This window comes from Petaurus breviceps, unplaced genomic scaffold, assembly GCF_028583685.1.
Source record: "Petaurus breviceps papuanus isolate PSGF00001 unplaced genomic scaffold, PetGlider_PUasm1.0 164, whole genome shotgun sequence".
In the NCBI taxonomy this organism is placed as follows: domain Eukaryota; kingdom Metazoa; phylum Chordata; class Mammalia; order Diprotodontia; family Petauridae; genus Petaurus; species Petaurus breviceps.
In genome coordinates this window covers 6,349,895-6,373,046 of record NW_027185735.1, presented here as the reverse complement: position 1 = coordinate 6,373,046, position 23,152 = coordinate 6,349,895, and the positions used below count along the sequence as shown (strand labels likewise).

General features: G+C 33.9%; 1 protein-coding gene across 4 annotated transcripts in view; it reads left to right on the top strand.

Moving 5' to 3' along the window:
• RALGAPA1 (Ral GTPase activating protein catalytic subunit alpha 1) overlaps positions 1 to 23,152 on the top strand; it is a 323,542-nt gene that overhangs the window by 13,097 nt on the left and 287,293 nt on the right. For all 4 annotated transcript variants that reach the window (XM_069082259.1, XM_069082260.1, XM_069082261.1 and 1 more), the window contains exons 2-7: positions 2,107 to 2,217; positions 2,772 to 2,821; positions 6,754 to 6,811; positions 12,547 to 12,590; positions 14,134 to 14,311; positions 17,683 to 17,798. In XM_069082259.1, coding sequence (XP_068938360.1) covers positions 2,107 to 2,217; positions 2,772 to 2,821; positions 6,754 to 6,811; positions 12,547 to 12,590; positions 14,134 to 14,311; positions 17,683 to 17,798 — 557 coding nt within the window. The remainder of the gene's footprint in view (positions 1 to 2,106; positions 2,218 to 2,771; positions 2,822 to 6,753; positions 6,812 to 12,546; positions 12,591 to 14,133; positions 14,312 to 17,682; positions 17,799 to 23,152) is intronic.

The following is a 23,152-nucleotide window of genomic DNA, read 5'->3' as shown; positions in this document are numbered from 1 at the left end:
CATTTTAATTCACTGGAATTCAAAATCAGCATTCCCAGTCATCAAAATTGATGGCAATGTTAATCTGTTAATGCTGATCTGTATTGAGATTTTGTGCAATCATCTTTGAAAAATTTCTTTTCATATAGATAAAGACTACCTTTTCAGTATTGCTGTTACTCTATGAATTGTTCTCTTTGTTTTGCTCACTTCACCTTGCATCAGTTCATGTATCTTCCCAGATTTATTTGAAAGCATCTCCTTCATAATTTCTCATAGCACATAAGTATTCTATCACATTCATTTGCTATATAACTAGATAAGGACAGGTAACTACTGATGTCAGTCCTTGTTGATATGATTTTGAGCACATTTGTTGCTTGGAAGACATGTGTAGAATTCTATTATAGTCGTTTCTTGATATTTTCCTTTTAGTTATTAGGTTGCAGATGGGTAGAAGCTCCTCAGTTGCACAGTTAAAATGAATTTTGAAATAAGGCTATTTGTTTTGCACTTTATTGGAGTCTGAACAGGCTTCTGCAACTGTGTTCAGAGCTCAAAAAATGTATCCACTGCAAATTTGTGTGGGAATGGAGATCTTGTTTCTCATTTTAGGTTTTGACAGCTTGGGAAGTATATGTGATATATACTTATGATATATTTGTGATTCTGACTATTCTCATGGAATTGACTTTTTTAGCATAAGTTTTGCATGCAAGTGCTGTTTTGCCTTGTAATTTTAGTTTGAATTCATTAAGGAATGTTACCAAGTTTGCAGTAAAACCTAATTTCCATAGTTTTTCAGTGTCTGATAATAGTAGTTGAGGACAGTTTTTCTCATTCAGAGAAATTTCAATCTCAGCTCTGAGCTAAAAAAAAAATCATAATTTTTCTAATTTCTTGTTTTGCCATAATGGTTATACACTGGTAATGTTAAAAAAAAAGTAAAATGTCGCAATATACAGTGACAGTCAAAACATTGCCAAGTTATAAGTCTGTCACTGCAGTTTGTAATACTAATGGGAAGAGATGAGAGTACCAACATTGTCTGTAATTGTAAAATTGATGTAGTTCATAGACAGTAGGTATAAATGAATGAGTTGTGGCTTTGTTCCAATAAAGCTTTATTTGTGGACAGTAAAATTTAAATTTCACATAATTTTCATGTGTCACAAAATATTATTTTGTTTTTTTTTCCCAACCTTTTAAAATCGTAACAACTGGTCTTTACTCACTGGCCATACAGAAATAGACACTGTCTTGGATTTCGCTCAAGGACCTTAGTTTGTTAACCCCTGAAAGATCTAGAGAGGATCTCCTAGCTAGATGTCTTCTTGACTGAGTTCAACACTCTGTCCACTACACTATTTTGCCTTTTATTTTAAACTCTTAGACTTTAACAAGACAGAATGAAATGATCTCAACAAGAAATATATCGCAGATGATTTTTTGGGGGTCTCCTTCCAGATTTTTCTAAATAATGATAAAATAATATAAATAGCTCAAATAGTTTTAACCTTTGAAATTTTCTTTACAAGCTTCACAAGCATCTTATTGTATCCTCACAAAAACCTTTGAGTTGTAGTAATTATTAATTATACAAAGGGAGAAAAAATTTTGAGGCTCAGAGAATTTGTGTGACTTGTTGAGGTAATACAATTAATAGGTCTTTGAGGTAAAATTTGAATTCGTCCCTTCCAGACTATAGATCCAGCACTGTGTTCACATTGTTTCCTGTCTATTACAGTAATGTACTGTAATTTATTTAGCCATTCTTCAGTTGTTAGACATATTTTTAAACTTTTTTTGCTATTATAAATTACGAATATTTTTCTATAGATGAGTTTTTTTCTTTTTACTATTTTTCTTGTGATTTATAGATCATTATTTTAACATTTGGATGTTTTGTGAGGTGATACCAGATTGTTGCATCATAACTCAGATATTTTTACTATTAACATTTTTTATGAAAAATCTATATAATTGGGAGAAGAAAGCTTTGACTTTTTCATTGAAAAAAAATTGTCATCTTTAAAGATCCTGTTCCATAGAATATGTGCTAATTTATGGTTAAAATTTGGGGATTACAGAAATAAATTGATCTTTTTTGTTTGTTTGTTTTTACAGAGAATGCTGAATCTATTGACCTTAAACAATTTTTTGACCAACATTTTTCACATGTATATTATGTGTTCTTTGAAAATTTTGTGACCATTGAAATTAGTCTTAAACAGAAAGGTAAGACTTCTAAAATACATCCCTCCAGGTTTTTTATTGTAATTTTTAGATGCTTATAAAATTTGCCTTTGAGATTTATAGTTTTGAGATCAAGTGCCTTATTTTCTTCTGGCAGTAGGTCAGCAGCCACCTTTCTTATCCAGTTTCCACTTGGGACCAATGACAACATCTGTAAAATAGGGAGCAGCTAGTATGACAGTATTATAATTTCTGTCACCTCACGCAAATTTCACTTTTCTCTTTGTTGGTCTTCCTATCTTTGTCTCTCACTCTCTCTTCAACCACTTTAATATTTGGGGATGACTTTAAGAAATTTATTCAATGATTTTCATTGTTCCTTTGAAAAAACAACATGCAGTAGAAGGAGGGATACATATATATATTTTCTACAAAACCAAACAGCTTCAAGTTTTAATACAGAATCAATGAAAATGTTTATTTTTTTTTAATACTAATTGCTTACAGAAATAGATATTTACTAGTAGTACATATCTCACAATAATTTCCTAAGTGATAGTTTTATTTCACTTCTTTTTTTTTTGATTACATTTTAGGTCACAAGTCTCAGAGGGAAGAATTAGATGGTATACTTTTTATTTTTGAAGTAAGTATCTACAAAATATTTCTTTAATTGAAAATCTATCTTTTGTTTCAGACGTTTAGGGTATATTTTAAGTATAGATAAAATTACATTTTAATGATCTGTTAAAATTGCTTCATTATATGTGAACCATGATGAAAATATAAGTTGTTTGCTACAGAGTAGCTTGTCTTTTTAAAAATAATTTATGTGTGTGCTAATTCTTTTTGCAAACAATAACAAATTAGGGTTTGTGAGTTGGCTACCCAAAAGGAAGTTGTTTTTGAATTCTGCTATTTCATAATACGTATCTGTAGAAGATGCTTATAAAAATGTTTCAGATGTCATAGAATTTTACAGCTAACGACTATATTTTTCAAAACTTGTTGGTGAATTGGGAGCCTATACCATTTTGGCTGTGGTACAAATGATGGGAGTGTATGCACTTCATTTTTCCTGGGCTATATGGAACTTCATTAGGGATTTTTCTTAGCCCTCTCTACTCAGTACAGGCTACTGAAACCTAAGAATCCTAGTTACCTTATCCTAATGCCTTTAATAACACCTAGCTTACAGAGTTATTATTTCCTTTGCAAAGAGAATGCCACATAAATGTCAGTTGTTACTGTTGTCATTAATATTATTAATGTCCCTGCTCTGCCTTTCTTTTCTTTTGTACATTATGAAGTACTCCTACACCTTCTGCTCATACCTTGCCCTCTTCCCTGAATACTCCAGACACCTAATGTTTCATGAGCTATCTTTAATTAAAATAATAAATTAGATTTCTTAGTCTTTTTACTTTCCTCCTTGGCAAATGTCCCTTCATAGGATGTTGAAAGAGGGAGGGAATGAGAGGCAAGAGCAAGAACTCTGTTATAGTCAGGAACTTACTGCCAAAAGAAAATGTTCTTTATCCCCTTCATCCCTTCATATACTATTCCTCTCAGGTTATCAATGCATTTTGAAAAACATATTAAACTTTATATATTCAAATACCATTTACTAAGTGTCAGAACTATAACAGAAAGATGTATCTTTGTTAAATTGATAGTTAAATGATCAGGGTTTTGTAGAACCATCTGTTTTGTAGGCTTTTATCATTTAAACAATTTGTTATAGTGTATCAGCAATGCAATATTCACAGTGCCTACAGAAATTACAGATAAGCTGATGAAGTTATCAGTCACAAAATATATCAGGCTTTCTATATGGGGGAATAAACTGGAACATTTATTAAAATACCAAAAGGCTGAGTCCCAAAACCAGAAAGTCAAAGCCATCAGAGTAGTTATGAAATTGGCACAGGCAGATAAGTAGAAAGCACCCACATTCTCAAGCCTTTAAAACAGAACAGGCTACCTCAGGCAAAGGTCCTTCTCTCCCCACTCACAGCAACCACCCAGCGTCCAGGAAGCATACTCCCAGCAGCTCTGACCCCTGAAAGTCCCCAGCAGGAGTCCTTAGCAGAAATTCTGGCTGACTCAAAAAGGGGTTCGCGCCCCCACTGCCGCTGCCTCTGCTGCCGCCCTTGCCACCACTGCTAGCCACCGCAGGAACTCTAGCTTGGCTTCTGCTTCCTCTTGCTCCGCCCCTTCCTGCTATGTCAGCAAGTCCAATGGAGCATGGAAGATCTTTAAATCCCATAACCATTACATATAGCTACATGATAAAAACAATTAGAAACAGCTCTCTGCCAGGACATGAGAAAGAACCTCTTTATTACATGGAACTGGATTTTTTTTTTTTTTTTGGCTTTTTGGAGGGCTTAAATGGGATTAAGTGACTTGCCCAAGGTCACACAGCTAGTTGTGTGTGTGGTGTGTGTGTGTGTGTGTGTGTGTGTGTGTGTGTGTGTGTGTTAAGTGTCTGAGGCCTGATTTGAACTCATAGCCGCCCCTGGATTTTTAAATTATATTTGTTAAACATGAGATACTAACTATATTTCCCAAGATGTATGTGTGCTCAGAAGTAGAAAATTGTGTCTGTTCATAAAACTGAAAACTCTAAACAAATAGAAGGAACTTCCCTTCTATCCTGTAGCTGTTTTCCTTTGTTTCATTCCATTACTATTATATATGAGTTGGTAATCAAGACTTAATAATTCTGAGCTCATAAATTCATTAGCATTTGTTTCTGAAACAGCAGCTCTTCCCCAATAACTGCTTGCTCTTAACTATCTGAAAGACAAAATAGGAGCATTCTGATCTCTGTCACAGAGAATGAGAAAGACCATGTAGAAGGCTGAGGAAGGAACTGAGAAGGGAGTTGAGAAGAGGTAAAAACTAATTTGAGAAGGCATACAAAGCATTCACTAGGGAACAGTTGATCTGGTATGGTGCCAGATTTTTGTAGTTTTAGATGGTAGAGGCTTTCATATGAAAATTATTGGAACACCTTGTTTAACTTTTTTTTCTTTTGGCTTTAATCATAACTGAGACTATCCACTACTGTTAAAAAGCATTAAGGTACCTTTCCTGATATCCAGACCCAAAGGGAAATTTGAAAGATGCTTGTTTAATAGCCTTTAATTCTGAGGAATTTTATTTTTAAGATATTTAGGAAAGAATAAATATACATAGTACAGAAATAAATTAATTGTGTTTAAAAAATGGTTGATGCCCTTTCACATATTTTACCTTTATCTCATATGTACAGAAGATTTATTGAAATATTTGAGTGATAACCAGTAAACCTGCCAAGGTTGTGTTTTTAACACAAATAATTTCCTTTTCCTGTGTTTTCCATGTAATATATGGTGGCCATAGATATCTTTATTATTTTAAAAGAGCACTATTTACCAAAAATGGGCTAATAATTATTTTTTAAAGAAGAAGAACTTTATAAATAATAAAATAATAAATGATGAAAAGCAGGGTCCTGCTTTTTATTCCTTGGGAAAATTATTAGTCTGTCGTCTTTTTTATCATTTATAATTGGGATAACATTTTCCTTCTACTCCAAAGATGTGTTAGGAAGGAAAAGTGAGAGTGTTTACTGTACTGTTCCATCATATTGTCTTGCTTAATGTCATCAAATTTAACTATATGCACTTCCCTGGAATGATAGTTCCCTTACCAAATGGCCTATTGGTAATGTTATCTACTCCTTCTCTCCCTTCCTTTTTTTTTTTTTTGGAGGGCAGTTGGGATTAAGTAACTTGCCCAAGGTTACAGAGCTAGTTTATTTGTGTGGTTGTTAAGTGTCTGAGGTCGGAGCTAGTTTTTTTGTATGGGTATTAAGTGTCTGAAGCTGGAACCGAACTTGGGTCCTCTTGATTCTGGGGCCGGCACGTTACTCACTTCGCCACCTAGCTGCCCCTTCCTTTTTGGAGGGGGGAAAGCAGGGCAATTGAGGTTAAGTGACCTGCCCCAGGTCACATGGCTAGTAAGTGTATTAAGTGGCTGAGGCTGGATTTAAACTTGGGTCCTTCTGACTCCAGAGCTGGTACTCTATTCACTGCGCCACCTGGTCATCCCTGAAACATACCACATTTTGTTAGAGAGATGAAGCAGCTATAGTGCAGAATGATAAAAATAATTTTTTGGACATGGCCAGTGTGGAAATTTATTTTGATTGACTGTCAATGCTTGTAGCATGTTTTGTTTTTTTTTTTAATTCTCAAGGAGGAAAGGATTTGGATCAGAAGGGGATTTTTATCCTTTTAAAAAATTGATGGAAATATTTCTAATTTCCTAAATTATATTGTCTTAAGTCTTTGCTAGATTTATTTGCTACATTATGGTTCCTTTGTAGTACTATGTAAGTTATCAGTGCTAAAAAAGTACCAAGTAATAGTAAGTTAACTTGAATATCTATTTTTTTATTTGTGTCATATTTTTCGCACAAAGAGCTCTAAGATCTTAATATTTGTAATTTGTTTTTCATTTTATAGGATTTCAAGCATATCTATTTCATATCATTTATTTCTTTGTTTTCTCTTTATTGACTTTTAGAAAATATTACAGCTTCTTCCAGAAAGGATTCATCAGCGATGGCAGTTTCATAGTATTGGTAAGTCACATAAATTGCAACCCTTAGATTTCAAATAGCTGATTAAAAAAAAATTAGAGGCAATTATTTAATGCTTTCTGATTCTTGGTAGTTTGTTTAAAACTTATTCACAGATTTTGTTTGGCAAGCTATAAAGAAGAAGGGTGATATTTTGCTTGCTGCAAAAAGATTAAATTTGATGTAAAGGAAGAATTTGAAGATTTTTAAAAAATGAATTGGAAGCAGATTTTTTTAAGTTTAACGCAATGATAATTTTTGTAAAGAAGTAGAGAAAACTTAATTTTACGACCTTGGGAGAGGCAAAAAAAAATTCTTTACAGAACTTTTCAGTGGATTAATTGGAAAAGTTTTCATTTGTTCCATTTTAAATCTAAAACAAGGGGAAATAGAATATATGTGATGTTCTATTTATAGTTAATGGTCTTTCTGTATATTCTGTTTTAGTTTAAGAAATTATATTTTATGGAAGGTGATCTTTTTCACTCCCTGCTGGCACTGAGATTATTGCCAAAAGGATATTAGGGTCACCAAAATTAAGTTGGAGTTTGCCAAGGACTTGTTAAAAAGGTTTTTATCAAGTCTGACCGAGAACTCTGACATTTAGAACTAAATAATTCAATTCACAGAAATACTTACTATTATCAGATCACAGTTGTAGGTATAATAGATGTAAAAGGAGATCCTTGCCCTTTTGGAGCTGTTAGTTTAGTAGGAAAGAAAAAATAAGTACCAATAATTACACACCCATACCCACACCCACACCCCCCCACACACACACACACTCTCACATATGTATATACATATATGTTTTTAAATTTATTTTTTTTCTTGTGACCTGCAGCTTAATTGTTGTAGGTACCTCCTGGTGAGAAAATCCTTTAGACCAAAGCAGATAAGCATCAGTTTTGCAAATCTTAGTGGATTGCCAGGTGATACTAAGAGCTTTTTCTAATCACGAAATAGAAAGATAAAATTAAGGTATAAATGAAGCACTTTGTGAGATTTAAACTGGGAAAGATTGCTCACTTCTGATTTGGGAATAATAGCTCACATTTACATAGTATTTTAAATTTTACAAAATGCTTTCCTCACAATAGTTCAAGGATTATTCCTAATTTAGTAGTCAGGAAAATGAGACTCAGAAAGCTAGAATAACCAGGGTTATGTAGCCAGGAGCCTGTATTTGAATCATAGCCCGGTTTGAATTGTGGGAACACCAGGACGATGAGAGCCACAATAACTAAAGAAAATTTTTTTATTAAAAGTATTACATTAAAGGTGGGAGCTCATGTTTCCAACAGCAAAAGGAAACTCCCCCCAAAACCCTGCAAGATGACTGCTTTTATAGGATCTTTCCAGCATTAATGTCTCCATCTGGATAGAAGCTTCAATGAGTATATTAGGTCAGTCCCTTTTATTCAGGGTTGCCTTTGGGTGTGCCACTGGGAGTCTTTTTAGGCCTCTAGGCAGTTGTCATAGATGAGCCACTACTACTGGCCTCCACCTGCACATGAGTAACTAAAACCATATACCCTCCCTTTTCACATTAAGTCTACAAATCCCTGCCTCCTAGTGCTTATTTACTGCACCATGCTGTGCTTTTTAAAGAAAATGGCATTGAACTGGACCTTGAAAATTGGGAAGGTTTTCATCAGATACAGGAAAGTAAAGAGACTGAGACTTAGAAAAACCTGTAAACCAAGGGAAAAAAATTAGCACATGAATGGGGAGTGGAGTAGTACAATTTGCCTGGATTATGTTTGGAAGGTAGTAAGAGATGGGATTAGAAATTTATGATGATACCAGATTGTGTGTCAGGCTTTTAATACCAAGTTAAGTGGTGTTTTACTCAGTGAGCAGTAGAGTTTGTAGGATTTTTAAAGGTTAAATTTGTTAAACAATCCTTTGATAATGAATAGCAAGCAAGGAATTGAGCTGGGAAAATATATGCTCACTAAAGTTGCCTGTCACTGTCAGAAAGAGGAGGTACAAGACCGAGTGCTAGTTGAAGAAGGATTCCTAGTATATGGTGAGGGCCTCCAGATGCTCTTCTATTAGATGACATTGTGCTGACTGCATCAAACCCTAGAATACTACAGAGCCTCCCAAATGAGATATCTGAATTATCAAAAAAAAAAAAAAGTTGGCCTAAGAATCCACACAGGAAAAACCAAGTAATGAAGATTTTTTTATTGTCCAGATTGTTCTATGTGATTGAGTGGCTATCCTCATATCTACTCAGTGGATGGTGGTGGTCTGTAATTATATAAATCTCAGATACTGTAGAAGACTATCAGTTGGGTCCAAAATTGAATATAAGAGAGAGAGTTGATTAGATTGCATATAGGAAATCATATAGCACTTTAATAACAAGCTTTCCAAAACAAAAATTCACAGTTTTAAGAATGTTATGTGATGGGGGCGGCTAGGTGGTATAGTGAATATAGAGCACTGGCCCTGGAGTCAGGAGGACCTGGGTTCAAGTCCAGCCTCAGACACTTAATACACACACAAGAAAAACTAGCCATGTGGCCTTGGGCAAGTCTCTTAACCCCAATTGCCCTCCAAAAAAGCAAAAAAAAAAAAAAAAAGAATGTTATGTGAAATCTTGCACTTTTCAAAGAATCACAGTTCAAAGGGACCCAAAGGGCAATGGAGTGACATAGGCTACAGCATATTACACGGATGATTTGTGCAAGGAATGGCTTAAAGTGTAGAAATATGCTTGTAAAAAGTATATCGTATATCAGTTATATTGAGGAGTTAGGATAACAGCTAGACAAATTCAGTGCTAGCCTACTAACCACATAATTATAAAAAAACCTAGAAGTAGACCTTCAGTGGACCTCCTCATGAAAAATTTCATTGGAACATATAAATGTTGATTGCATAGGATGAGGTATGGCTAGATTATAGTTTGAACCTTTTGGAGGCATGTATTACGTCTCTGGTCTCATGAACCCATTGGTCAGTAAATATTTATTAAACACCCACCATGTGAGAGGTATTGTTTTAGTCTCTGTGGTTACAGATATTTTTAAAAAAGTAGTTCCTGCCCTCAAGGAGTTTACATTCTATTGGGGAAAACAACCTGTAAACATATAAAAATATACAAAGTAAATACAATGTAATTTTTTAGGAGAGGGGGTGAATATACCAGCACTTGGGGCTGTTAGATAAAGCCTTTTATATAAGAAGCCACTTTGAGTTAAACTTGATTTGAACTTTGAAGCAGGGAAATTTAATTCCAGGCATGGAGGACAGCCTCTCAAAATATTTTATTTTGTTTGAGATGTGGTAGAGTTGTTTAGTAGCTAGTTAGAAATGTAAGTTTACAGTCTAGCTATACTGTCTCACTTGCCATTCCTCACACACAATACTCCATATCCTTCTCTATGCCTTAAATGAAGAGAAAAAATAAAAGAATCAAGGACACGAATTTGGGAAACATCAACATTGAGGAAAAGGACCTATAAAGGCAATATAGAATGAGTCATTAGAGAAAGGAGAACAGGAGAATTTGATCTCAAGGAATCCAAGGGAACAGAAAGTATCAAAAAGGAAGGGGAATTTTTCACATAGGTCAGGGAGAATGTGGTTTGAGGAAAGGCCATTAGATTTTGTAGTTACAAAGTGATAACCTTTGAGAGAGAAATGTGAATGGAATCATGGCAGCAGAAGCCAGGCAGTGCAAGGGTTTGACAAGTGAATGGGTAGTGAGGTAGTAGAACCATTTTTTTAGAAAAAAGTTTGATGATGAAAGAGAGGAAAGATGTGAAATCTTAGCTCAAGGGTTAGAGAGGTGTAGGGAAAACTTTTTTTTAGCACTGGGAAGAGATAGACATATGGACAGGGAAGCCATTGGGAAAGGGAGTGAGTATGTCGAATTAAGCAAACATTAAATTTATGTTTATGATACTCTGCTAAGCCTAAAAGGATACAATAACAAAATTATTCTCTGCTCTGAAAAGTTTACTTTTTATTGGGAGGAAACAGCATGTATACATATGTGCAAAATGTATACAGTGTAATATAAAGAGACAAAGGGCACTAACTGGTGAATTATGAAAAGTCATGTTGGAGGTGGCACTTGAACTATGCTTTGAAGGAAGCTAGGGATTCTAATATAGTGCATGGGAACAACTTATTCAGACACAGAGGCATAATTGGCATGCTGTGTTCAACAATGACTGGAATGATGAGTGTGTCAAGGAGAGTAACATGAAATATTACTAATAAGTAGGTGGGAATGAGCTTATGGAGTCATTATATGCTTGAGGCAGTAGGGATCCATTGAAGATACTTGAGTAGTCCAGTGACATGGTCAGATCAGTGTTTTAGAGGAGTATCCATTTAGCAGATTGGAGAGGAGAGAGACTAATTATGAAGACCAAATTGAAGACTTGCAACAGTCTAGGTAAGAGGCTTTGTGATTGGAGAGGAGGATGGATAAAAGAGATGTTGTAAATTGGTATCAGCAAAACTTAGGATAATACAGAAAGAAGTAAGTCAAGGATGACTGAGATTGCAAATTTGGGTTCCTAGAATTATAATCATTAATGTGCTTAAAAGAAATAGAGAAGTTTGCAGGACAGATGGATTTGCAGCAAAATATGAGTTATATTTTAGACTTTTTGAAGATGTGTTAGAGGAGATAATTGAAATAACATGGTCTTGGAGGAGGTAGGAGGGATGAATCAGGTACATAAAAATGGAGGGATTTTTTTCTTGGCAGACATTTTTTTTTCTTTGAGGAGAAAATTAGTAACTGACATTAAAGTTTTCAAAGCACTTTAACATTTTCTCATTTAAGCTTCATGACAGCCTTGTGAATGACTTTTCTAGGATCACTTAACTAGTTAGCATTAGAGAATATTTGAACCCAGGTCTTTTGTATTCCAGATTCCACCGCAGTTTAAAGTCACGGAAGAGAATATTAAAGTATATTGCTATAGAATGTAGGATGTTCTTGAACTCAATGAAATAAAAATTTAGTGGGGGAAGGGTGGTTGGAGATTTAGAGACAGGAGAAAAAAATACGAGAAAGACCCAGAAGAGGTTATGCAGCACAGGTGAAGAGATTGTGACCAGACCTGTTTTTTCATAGGTTTAGGGACTTCTTAGATGAAAAGAAGATCCCCCTAACAATTTAGATCAGGACCTTCTCTGTAGCTTAGAGTTTTAAGAAGTTGCCTAGTGCAGTGGTTCTCAAATTCCAGTCCAGGGATCTTGGGGGATCCCCAAGAACCTTTATGGGGGTCCTCAAGGTCAAAACTCTTTTCATAATAACACTAAGACATTTTAATTTCTAATATGGTAAAAATCTATAAATATTACCCACATAAACAGAAGTTCTTTGTGGGGCCCTCAATCATTTCCAAGAGTCTAAAAAGGTTGTCCTGAGACCTAAAAGTTGAAGAACTGCTGGTCTTCCCCATGGGAGGTTGTGACTGATGGTGTCACAGCCAGTATGAGTCAGAGGGGAACTTGAACCCGGATTTTCCTGGCTTTGAGTCCAACTGCTTACTACAACATGTTGCTTTTCTTAGCATAAGTGGTTGAAATCACAGGAATAGGAGCAGAAATTTTGGATGATGGGGGTTATGCTGAGTTGGAAGTTTAGTAGGACAGAAATGGCAATAAGTAAAGGCAGCAGGGCAAGTGGACAAGGAGTTTTAGGGTGGCTATCAAATTACATGAAAAGATAAGTATTTAAATGAATGTTCTCTTTGCAGGATTGATTTTAAAGAAACTCCTTCACACAGGAAACTCCTTAAAGGTATATAAAATGTATTTCTTTTACTAGAATGACTTTTAAAAACTTTTTCAGATTTACTTTGTGACAGAAGAGATGTGCACTTGTGTTTTTCTATGCAAAATACTCTGGTTTTTTAGAATATATTTGTAGTCATATTTAATTGTGGTGTGAAAAAATGTGAAACAAGCATGTGTCTCTTACTTTATTCCTTTTTCCTTTAGTTTTTCTTCTCTTTCTTAATGGGTACTGAATTGTCTTTGGGGGCGTTATGATTATATTTAAAAATACTGCAATCCTCTTCAGTACTTGGGTGCTATTCCCCGCCCCCCCCCCCCAAGATGTCAAGTCCCTTAAATACATTTATAACCTGGAGCTGCACGGCCCTGTTAAAGATACAAGTCTCTTATTTTGGTCCTTGTCCAGAGGAAAAACATTTTCCACTAACAAAAGCAACAAAATTGCTTTTCTACTCTCACTGTGGCCACTCTGAAGTACAAATGACAGCACATCATGTACTATATTTCACTTTTCTGATTTGCCACTTAGTTTTGTGCTTTGTTTATGGAAGCTGCCCATCTGTGGTAGGCAAGGTGATTTCAGTTGATACCTCGTGGTTATACTTCCAGTTGCACTGACCTAGCTTTAACTGCAGTAGAAATACACAACCTCCTTCTTCACCTTTCTGTTGTATGCTAAGCCTTGGTAGGGGTTGTAATAGTAACAATAATAATAAAAATAGTAACTGACATTTATTATATAGCTGTTTAAGGCTTGCAAAGATTAGCAAATATACTTTTATTTAATACAATAACTATGAAGGAGGTACTATAGATATTACTATTTGCATGTTATAGATGAATAAATAAACTGAGGCTTAGAGAGGTGAGATAATCTTACCTATTTATCTGAGTCAGGATTTGAATGTAGGTTTTCTTTTCTCCAGTTTTAACACACTTTCTACTTATGCTATTTCTGATAGCAAATGAAACTGTGGTAATATTTGAGTTACAGTGCCCAGGTAGGAGAGAACCTGATTGAGTTCAGCATATATCAAGTGTCTACTAGCACTAGGGAGAATGTTCTGGTTACTAGAGAAAGTTTCCTTTTCATCTGATTTTGTATTTTCTATCTTTGGCAAGAAACCAGTGTTTTTCTTGACATTTTTGCTCCCTGGCTCAGTCATGATGAGAGGGAGAGAGAAAAGAAAGATTGGCTTTTTGCTGTTATAGTTTATAGTGGTAAGAACCTAGAACCTTCCCTGGAATTGGTTGCTATGGAATTAACTCATTACTTGAAAGGATTTTCATTGTTTTTATCTTGGGACAGTAAAGATAAATTAAGCCTAAACTTCTTGCTTTATCAGTTCCATAGATTCAGCTTTTGATATAATGAAATATATACTTATAGATCTAGTGTGGTGATAGTTATGATTTTTGGCAAATTTTAATTTTTTTTATTTTTTAGAGAACTTTGGTCTCAAAAGAAAAAAAAAAGATCTTCCATATCCTTCTGTTTCTGTTTGGGTAAAAATTCTATGTTGTATTTAATTGTTTTGTGTTTTCAGATCAGGCGTGAAGGTGTCCGTCTCTTCTTGCTATGGTTACAAGCTCTTCAGAATAACTGTAGTAAAGAACAGCTCTGGATATTTTCTTGCTTAGTTCCTGGATTTGCCTCACCACTGTCTGAATATGGACCTCGGACTTTAGATAATCTCATTAATCCCCCACTTAACCTTCAAGAAAGTAAGATTATAGGATATTAATTAACAGCATATTCTTTTGTGTTGTGTTTTAAAATTTAGTAAGCATTCCAAATCCAATTTAGCACTCCTGTGATTTCCTTTTTTTATACTTATGTTTTTGCTCATTTGAATGTGTACAGATATATTTTTTTAAGTAGTGTTTGTTTTATGGAGGATATGTATTAAAGAAAAGGAAATGTAAATTTATTAATTTGGGGGGGGTAAATCAGGTATTTTCTATTTTACTTTCATTAACCTTTCATAAATGCTTTGTTTTTATTTCTGATTTCTTTGATTGTTCAGTTGTTATTCTTCATACTTTAAATTTCTATTTCTACATGATTTTCTTTTAATACCTTCTTCCCTTTTATTTTAGAGAAAATCTTGGGTCAAAATTTTCCCCTTCCTTTTTATTTGGTTTATGTTTAGATTTTTTCGTGTGTGTGTGTTTGTGTTTTAAAAATCAGAATGTATTTGTGGTATAAAATTCTTGAGAGGGAACAAAAACACGTTTTTAATTAAAATACTATATTTTTCTATAATCATTAACATTTACATGTAACTGCTTTCTTCACAAGGATCACAATAACTGTTACTTCAGATTACCCAAAATTGTCTTCTCTTCTTATCTTTCTATGCCTGACAAAAACACTGAGACGTTTAACATACAACTTGTGTTTTAAAAGATTGAAATTTGTGGTCCTTAAGTACCAATCTAGTCAGGTGACATGTAAATAATAATGAGTTCTTTTTATTTGGGTAAATGCCATATGCAACTCTCTAGAAATGGGTTAGACTACTTGTATGGTGATAAATTTTAATCCCCTGGGTATCCTGTTAGAGCATTTTGAATCTCTGTTGGACGTATTTGATGATAAGAAAAATATGACCTCTTTAATTCAACAGTAGTTGTATTCAGCAGAGGTGCTAATTTCAGTTTCCTAACTTTGATTTGTCATGGGAACTAGAAACATATGTCAGAATTTATAATAGTCTCATTTTGAGTTGAGCATGATTGAATTTTTAAAAAATTAATTTAGTCCACATTTTGTTATTTTTTCTCTCGAGCAGACTCCTTTTACAGTAATTAACTGAAGTCAATGATGGTTCAAAATGCTATTTCAGTGTTTCTTATTAGTCACCTATCATTATCTTTGCTGAATTGGTAAAACTTTTAACTCTTATCTGTCTTTTAGGACTTTGGTTTCACAATTTTTTTTCGGCTGTCAGTTTTGTTCAACAACCTTTTTTTTTTTTTCCTCTAAGAAATGGGCAGTTTTCCTCAGTGCCATGGCTCACTCTAACTGGCTTATATCTAAATTGTGATATTTTGGAAAGAGCATTGAACTTAGGAACAAATGTACCTGGATTCATGTTCTTTCTGTGTGACTTTTGGACAAATCACTTATCTCTCTGGGCCTCAATTTTCTAATCTATCTATAGATGAGGAATTTGGATTAGATGACTGCCAAGGTCCCTTGCAGCTCTAAATCTGGGATCCTAAATCTTAAACTAGGGAGAAAAATTGGATAAATAAAAGGATGATACACATCTTACTTTTAAGAATCTCTCTGGATTATTTCAAATTCACAAACATTCCTAGACAGAACTTCTCTAGTGAAATGAAATGAAGCCAAACACAGTTTTAGAAAATTAGAGTTTGCAGACTGGATAGAAAACTAATCTTTTACACATGTACATGCACATGCACATACATACACACTTTTTTTTTCAGAGGATGCTACACTAATTTCTTTTTTCTTGCAGAAGGAAGTAAAAGGCTACCTTTTCCCTTACAAAGTTACATAGGACAAATAAGGTTTCACTAAAATTAAGATTAATTAATTTCTTATAAAAAGCATATATAAAGCAAATTATGATGGTAAAAACAAAAAAGAAGTTACCTGGACTGTATGATTTGTAGTGATACTCAGTAAAAATGCATTTTCTCCATTAAATTCAAAATAGGCTGCTTAGGGAATATTTTATCAATTCAAATAAACTGTGAGTATATTCATATGAATAAGAGGAAACAAATTTATAATTTTCCTTTAATAACCAGACAGAATAACAAAAGTGGTATTAAAATTGATTTGTTGAATACATAAAATACAGTATGCTGAAGAAAGCTATTTTCCCTGTCTTATACATACATGTTTATGTGTACATATAGTATTTATGTATATATACTTATACAAGTCCATATCCTGCCTGTGTTGGTTATGTAGTCCCCTTAACTATATGCATAATATATAAATGCTGTTTTATTGTGCCTGAAGCCTCTGGTTTTTTGCAATTTTTTCTTCTAATTCTTGTAGAATCAGTAAAAGTCACTTATCTTTCTTATAGAATTAGCAGAAAAAAAATTACCCTGGCTGAGGCTCTTATGTCTCAAGAACCTTTCATACTTATTTGAACCTTTTGGACTTTTTAGGAGTTTTTAAGTTTTAAGGACCTAGTTGAAATGGATAATGCATATATATTGTATTTTATGGAAACTTATAGATCTCTGAGAATTTTGCACAACTCCCCTTATTTAAGTAACAAATCCAGTGAGGCTATCACAATAGCTAAAATTTCTTGGTTTCTTTTGGAAGGTTACTTGGATAATCTAATATTAAGACATTCTAATTTCCATTATGGTAAATATAAATAGATATAGCTGACATAAACACAAGCTTTTTTGGGGGTCCTGAATAACTTTTAAGAATGTAAAGCGTTCCTGAGAATCAAAAAGTTTGAGAACCATTCACCAAAATATCTTCTTCAAGATAACAGTAATTATAGATTACATACTTACATATAATATATAATTATATACTGCTTCCTTACCATAAATCTGTGAGGTAGATTGTGAAAATATTGTTATTCCACATTTTACATATCAGGAAACTCAGAATCATGGTAGATATTAAATGATTTATTAAATATTCCATTACTAGTAAAAGTCACAGCTGAGACATGAGCTCAGGTCTTCTTAATCAAAGTCCAAGTTCTTCCCATTATATCATATTGCTTAGTGCTCATAAAGGAAACATCCAGAATCACTTGGATATTTAGTATTGGGATTTTCTTTCTTGGAAAAATATTTAAAATCAGTAAGATCCTAAGTAGACTTACTGTATTTACATTAAGTTATTTAGAGTTGAGTCATGCTGTAATTTTAGGATAGCAAATGATTTGGAAGCTTCTTCTGTTCATTGAACACTTGTTTTGGAAATAAGATTTTTTTCTTATATCTTTGGTTGTGAAAAATTTAATATCCTGCCTAGGATTTAATATCTATTTAATATTTAATAAATTTAATATCCTATCCTGTTTAAATTTAATTAAATTTGATGACTACTAAACTCTTCTTTTATTTTTGCATAGCCCAAGTGACAATAGAAGAAATCACTCCTCTTGTCCCTCCGCAATCAGGAGATAAAGGACAAGAAGACCTCACAAGCTATTTTCTAGAAGCACTTTTGAAATATATGGTTATTCAGGTACATCTTATTTTTTTAAGCCTTTATTCAACCTTTTACTGTCTTGTGTGGGTACGATTTTCTTAAAAACGATTCCACAAGATAATGTGGATAATATAGAGCATAACATTTAGGAGCTGTAGGGAAGGAGGGAGAGAGAGCAAAGAAAGCTTCATGGAGGAGTTGGCACCTGAGCCACGCCTTGAAGAATAAAGATTCTTAAAGCTGGAGATGAAGAGATATATAATTTATATAAATGAATATAGGTAGGAGATGAAATGCCAAGTACAAGGAAAAAGTCAGTAGTCCCATTTTGGTGGGAGTAATCTGAAACTTGTAAGGCATCTTGGAACCAGACTGTAGGGAGCTTTAAATGATAGGCTGAAGAATTTATATTTTATCCTAGAGAGAGTAGGTCGTCACCAAAGACTTAAGCAAGTAACGTGGTCAGTCTTGTATGTTAGAAAGTATATTTGGCTGGTATATGGAGAATGTTTTGAAAGGGAGAGAGACTAGCTAATCCAGAAAACTAATTTAGAAACTATTTCAGTAGTCCAGGTGAGAAGAAATCTAATGAAATATTACTATGTATGTGATGCTGAAAAGGACAGAGTCAGAGAGACCTGGGAGGGACTTACATGAACTGATGCAGAGTGAAATGAGCAATACCAGGAGAATAGTAGAACAATTCATGTGATGATTAACATTGCAAAGGAAAGCAACTTAGAATAACAGTGCAGCAAACAGCCCATGGCTGTAAAAAACCGATGATGTAGGGGCGATGATGATGTAGGGGCGGCCAGGTGGTGCAGCGAGTAAGAGTGCTGGCCCTGGTGTCAGGCGACCCGGGATTGGTTCCGGCCTCCGATACTTGGCACCCACACAAAATATAACTGGCCGTGTAACCTTGAGCAAGTTACTTAACCCCAATTGCTTTAAGAAAAAAACCAAACAAACAAACAAAAAAACCTATGATGAAATCTAATTCCTGCTTCTTGGTAGAGATGTGATAGACTAGTATGAAGTATACAAGATATGGTAGATGTGTTGATTTGTTTCACTTGATAATGCTTATTTGTTACAAGAGAGCTTTTATTTGCTGGGGGGGGGGGAAGGGGAAGGGGGAGCAGGAGGGGAAAAAATGTAGACTAGTGATTACCAAAAAAGAAGAAAAGAATGTTAATGAAGCTGTAAAAAAATGCATAGAAGAACAAAAGAAGGCAGGAATTTCAGAGATACATAAGACAGCTTTGGAACTAAGGTGTTGTCTTTGTTTATATACTTTAAATGGAAAAAAAAAACCCGAGCTATAGGTATCAAATACTTACAGTTTTATATGCAGCACTACTTTTCTTTTTTTTTCTCTATTTTTTTTCTGTTTTTATGTGGAGAAATGTTTATAATTGTTTGAAGTTTTTTAAGTTCATAATAATAAGCAAGAAAAGTTAAATTAGAGAGCATTGGTAAATGTAGAAAGAGCTGTGTCAGTAGAGTAGCTGGAATAGAAGCCAGAGTATAATGTATTGAGAAGTGAACTAGGCATGGTTTTTTTAAAAAAGAGAAGAAAGTGAAAAGGGGAGAGGCATGGAGGAGGTGTCCTAGGGATGAAAGAGGGAGGAAGAAACAGTTTACTGTTTTTAATATGAGAGTGCCATGAGCATTATTCATTCATGGAAGTGATGGGAAGGGGAATGGGGTTTTCATTTTCAAGTTTACACATGAACCATGTAAAAGAATGAAGTAGAACAAAAGAATATAGTATAGAAATACAATAAAAGACTTGGCTAAGACAGGGAAAGTGGAGAGAGTATTAATGGAGAGGACAGATTTGGGGAGAGAATAGTCATAAGCAAAACAAAATTCAGTTAAGGAGGGCTGAGTTTTTATAAAAGAGGAAAAAGAGAGGGCCCAGTAAGGCTTACTGATGTGCAGGTGGATCTGGTCTGTGTAAAGAGGGTGAGGGAAGAGAACTGGGATTAACACATAACAAACTCTATAACTGCATTTCCTTTTTCCCTCCTTTTTCCTCTTAAATTCAATGGAAGGAGAAGGTAAAGAGAAGAAATACTACAAGGGGATATAATTGAAGAGAAAATAAAGCTAGCAGTTATAACAGAAAATGTGAATGGGATGAACTTTACCACAAGGGTAGTGGCAGAATAGATCAAAAGAGCAAAATCCAGCAATTTAGTTTTTAAGTGTGTTTCTTATAAATGTTATACAGTCTTAAAGTGAGGCGTTAGAGTAGAATCTGTTGTGACTTATTTGAATCCAAAAAGTATAGTGACAGTTGTGAGCCTAGAGAATGGACCAGTAAAATCTATGGTTAAGAAAAGGTTAGGAGGGGCGGCCAGGTAGCACAGCAAGTAAGAGCACTGGCTCCAGTGTCATGATGACCTGGAGATCGAATCCCGGGCTCAGATACTCAGCACCACACCCAGAAATAACTGGCCGTGTAACCTTGAGCAAGTTACTTAACCCCGATTGCTTAAAAAAAAAAAAAAAAGAAAAGGTTAGAAAATGCATTACACATAAACATATACAAGGAAATTATCAGTTTCTAAATTACATTTTTTATCATGAACTTATAAATCAAAACCACAAATATATTACGAATGAAATTTCTGTAAGAAACTGAGCTGCTATATAGTTTATTTAAATATATATTAAATTTAACAATATAGCAACAAAATGGTTTTGTTTGTGTCACTTTCTATACTTATGTTTTCTTCTGTGCATTAAAACATTTTATTAATGTTTTACATATATATATATATATTTTTTTTTTAAAGCAATCAGGGTTAAGTAACTTGCGCAAGGTTACACGGCCAGTTATTTCTGGGTGTGGTGCTGAGTATCTGAGCCCGGGATTTGATCCCCAGGTCATCCTGACACTGGAGCCGGTGCTCTTACTCGCTGAACCACCTGGCCGCCCCTAAGCAATTGGGGTTAAGTAACTTGCTCAAGGTTACACGGCCAGGTGTTTCTGGGTGGGTGCTAAGTGTCTGAGACTGGGATTCAATCTCCAGGTCTTCTCGACACTGGAGCCGGTGCTCTTACTCGCTGTGCTACCTGGCCACCCCGATGTTATATTTTTTTTGCATATTTATCACTACCCACTAATCCACCTCTGATCATCTCTGTTAAAATTCCTCTTTTACTGCGTATATGTATAATTAGGCAAAACAACACCTTGTCTGAAAATGTGTTCCTTATTTTACATCTCTAATCTTTCACCTCTTTGTCTAAAGACATATATCTCATTAAAAGTCTTTTGAAGTCACTGCTTTGGTCAGAGTTTTAAAGTCTTTAAAGGTAAATAAGAAAAATATGCAACAAATAGTATGGTCCCTAAGTGCTAAGTAGAAGCTAACCAATCCAAAGGAATAGTTAGACAAAAAACAGTGATAGTTGGGGATTTCAATATGCCCCTTTTCAGACCTAAATAAAACTAAGAGAAAAATTAGGAAAAGAAGAAATTAATAATCTTAAGGAAAATATAAGAATAAAATTACACCTTTGATAATTTTCGAATCATAAGGAGGTAAGGTTGTTTTTCAACTTTAAATGGTACTTTTGCAAACATTGACCATGTGAACTTACAATGCTAAAGGGCTGAAATATTAAATACATCTTTATAGTCCACAGTGCAATAAGGATTTTGACTAATAATGGAAATCTCAGATGATTTATGCTTATGTGGAAACTAGGAAAAGTAATTCTAAAAAATGAATTGAGCAACAAATTATAGAAACAAAAATGATATTTTAAAATTATGAGATAACATATTAGAATTTATGGTATGGAACCAAATCAGATTTTAGAGAAAAATATTTCTTTAACCTATATATATCAACAAAAGAAGAAAATAGAGATCAGTTAATTAAACATGCAACTAAAAAGCCCCAAAGATAACAAATTAGCTATTCTGTATAAACATAAAAATAAGAATTCTGAAAATCAAAGAAGCCATGCAATTCAAACCAAAAAACAAAATCACCACCTCTTGAAATGAAACATAATATAAAATTGAGAGCTTTAAAAAAACTGGTAAATACTCCATTAATTAATTTGACTTTAAAAAGAGAGAAGACCACATCACTAAAATAACAAGTAAAATGAGGCAAATTTATTTATTCCTATTTTCACATTAGTCATGTTGTAAAGAAGAATTATAACCAATGAAAAGAAACACAAGAAAGAAGAAACTAAACCAAACCAAAAAAAGGGGTAAAATTAGTACAAATAAGCAAGGGGGAAGGGAATTGCCAGATAATATATCCAGTTATATGCCAACAAAGCTAAAAGCTTAAATAAAATGGTTGAATATTAATGAAAAAAGAAAATAATCAGATGAACAGAACATGAAATAGGGAATATAAACAATCTTATCTCAGAAAAAGAAATTGAATAAGCTACATAAGACCCTCCCCCTCTTAACACCCAACAAAAAAAAGAACAACCTATGGGTCCAGATGAATTTTCAAGCAAATTTTGTCAAACATTTATGAAAAAACTGACAAATACACAAGGGAGAAGGATAACAGAGAAAACTTAGACGCTATTAATAATGAATATTAATGTACATTTATTAATGTAATCGTAAGCAAGTTGTAGCAACATATTTTTAAAAATCATGATTATTAGTTTATGCCAAAAGTAGATTGATTATTAGAAAAAACTATAATAGATTATATTGATAAAAGGAACATAAAACATAATTTTATCAATAGATGCAGGAAAAGCCTTTAACAAAATAGATAATGTGTGTCATTTATATTAGAAGTACTATAAAGCATGTTTATTTCTTTAATATGGTAAACTTAATCTAAAACAAAGAGTTAACATTATTCATATCAAACACAAACTTTTCCATCAAGATTAGAGGTAAAGCAAGGGTATTTATTTTGTTCACTGTTATTTGGCATGATTTTAGAATTCTAGTTATATAAGATAAGAAAATGAAATTATAATAATAAACAGGTAGAAAAGAATCAAAAGGCATTTATTCAATAATAGGTTACCAGTTGCTTTGCTAAGCATTAGAGATACAAGTAAAAAGCAAATTCAGCCCTTGCCTTCAAGGAGCTTACATTCTCACGAGGGTCACAGCATGTACATAAATAGGTATATGCAAGAGACATACAAAGTAAATGGAAAACCTTAATGAGAAGGCACTAGGTGGGGAAACTTGAATGGAATCCTGAAGAAAACCTGGAATTTTAAGGGGTGAAGATGAGGAGGGAGAGCATTCCAGCTTGGGGACAGCTAGTGCAAAGTTTTGGAGATGGGAGATGTTGCATCATATCTGAGGAACAAGAGGAAGTAGGGCTATGTGCCTAGATTCCAGAATGTATGGAAGAGAGTAATATGTA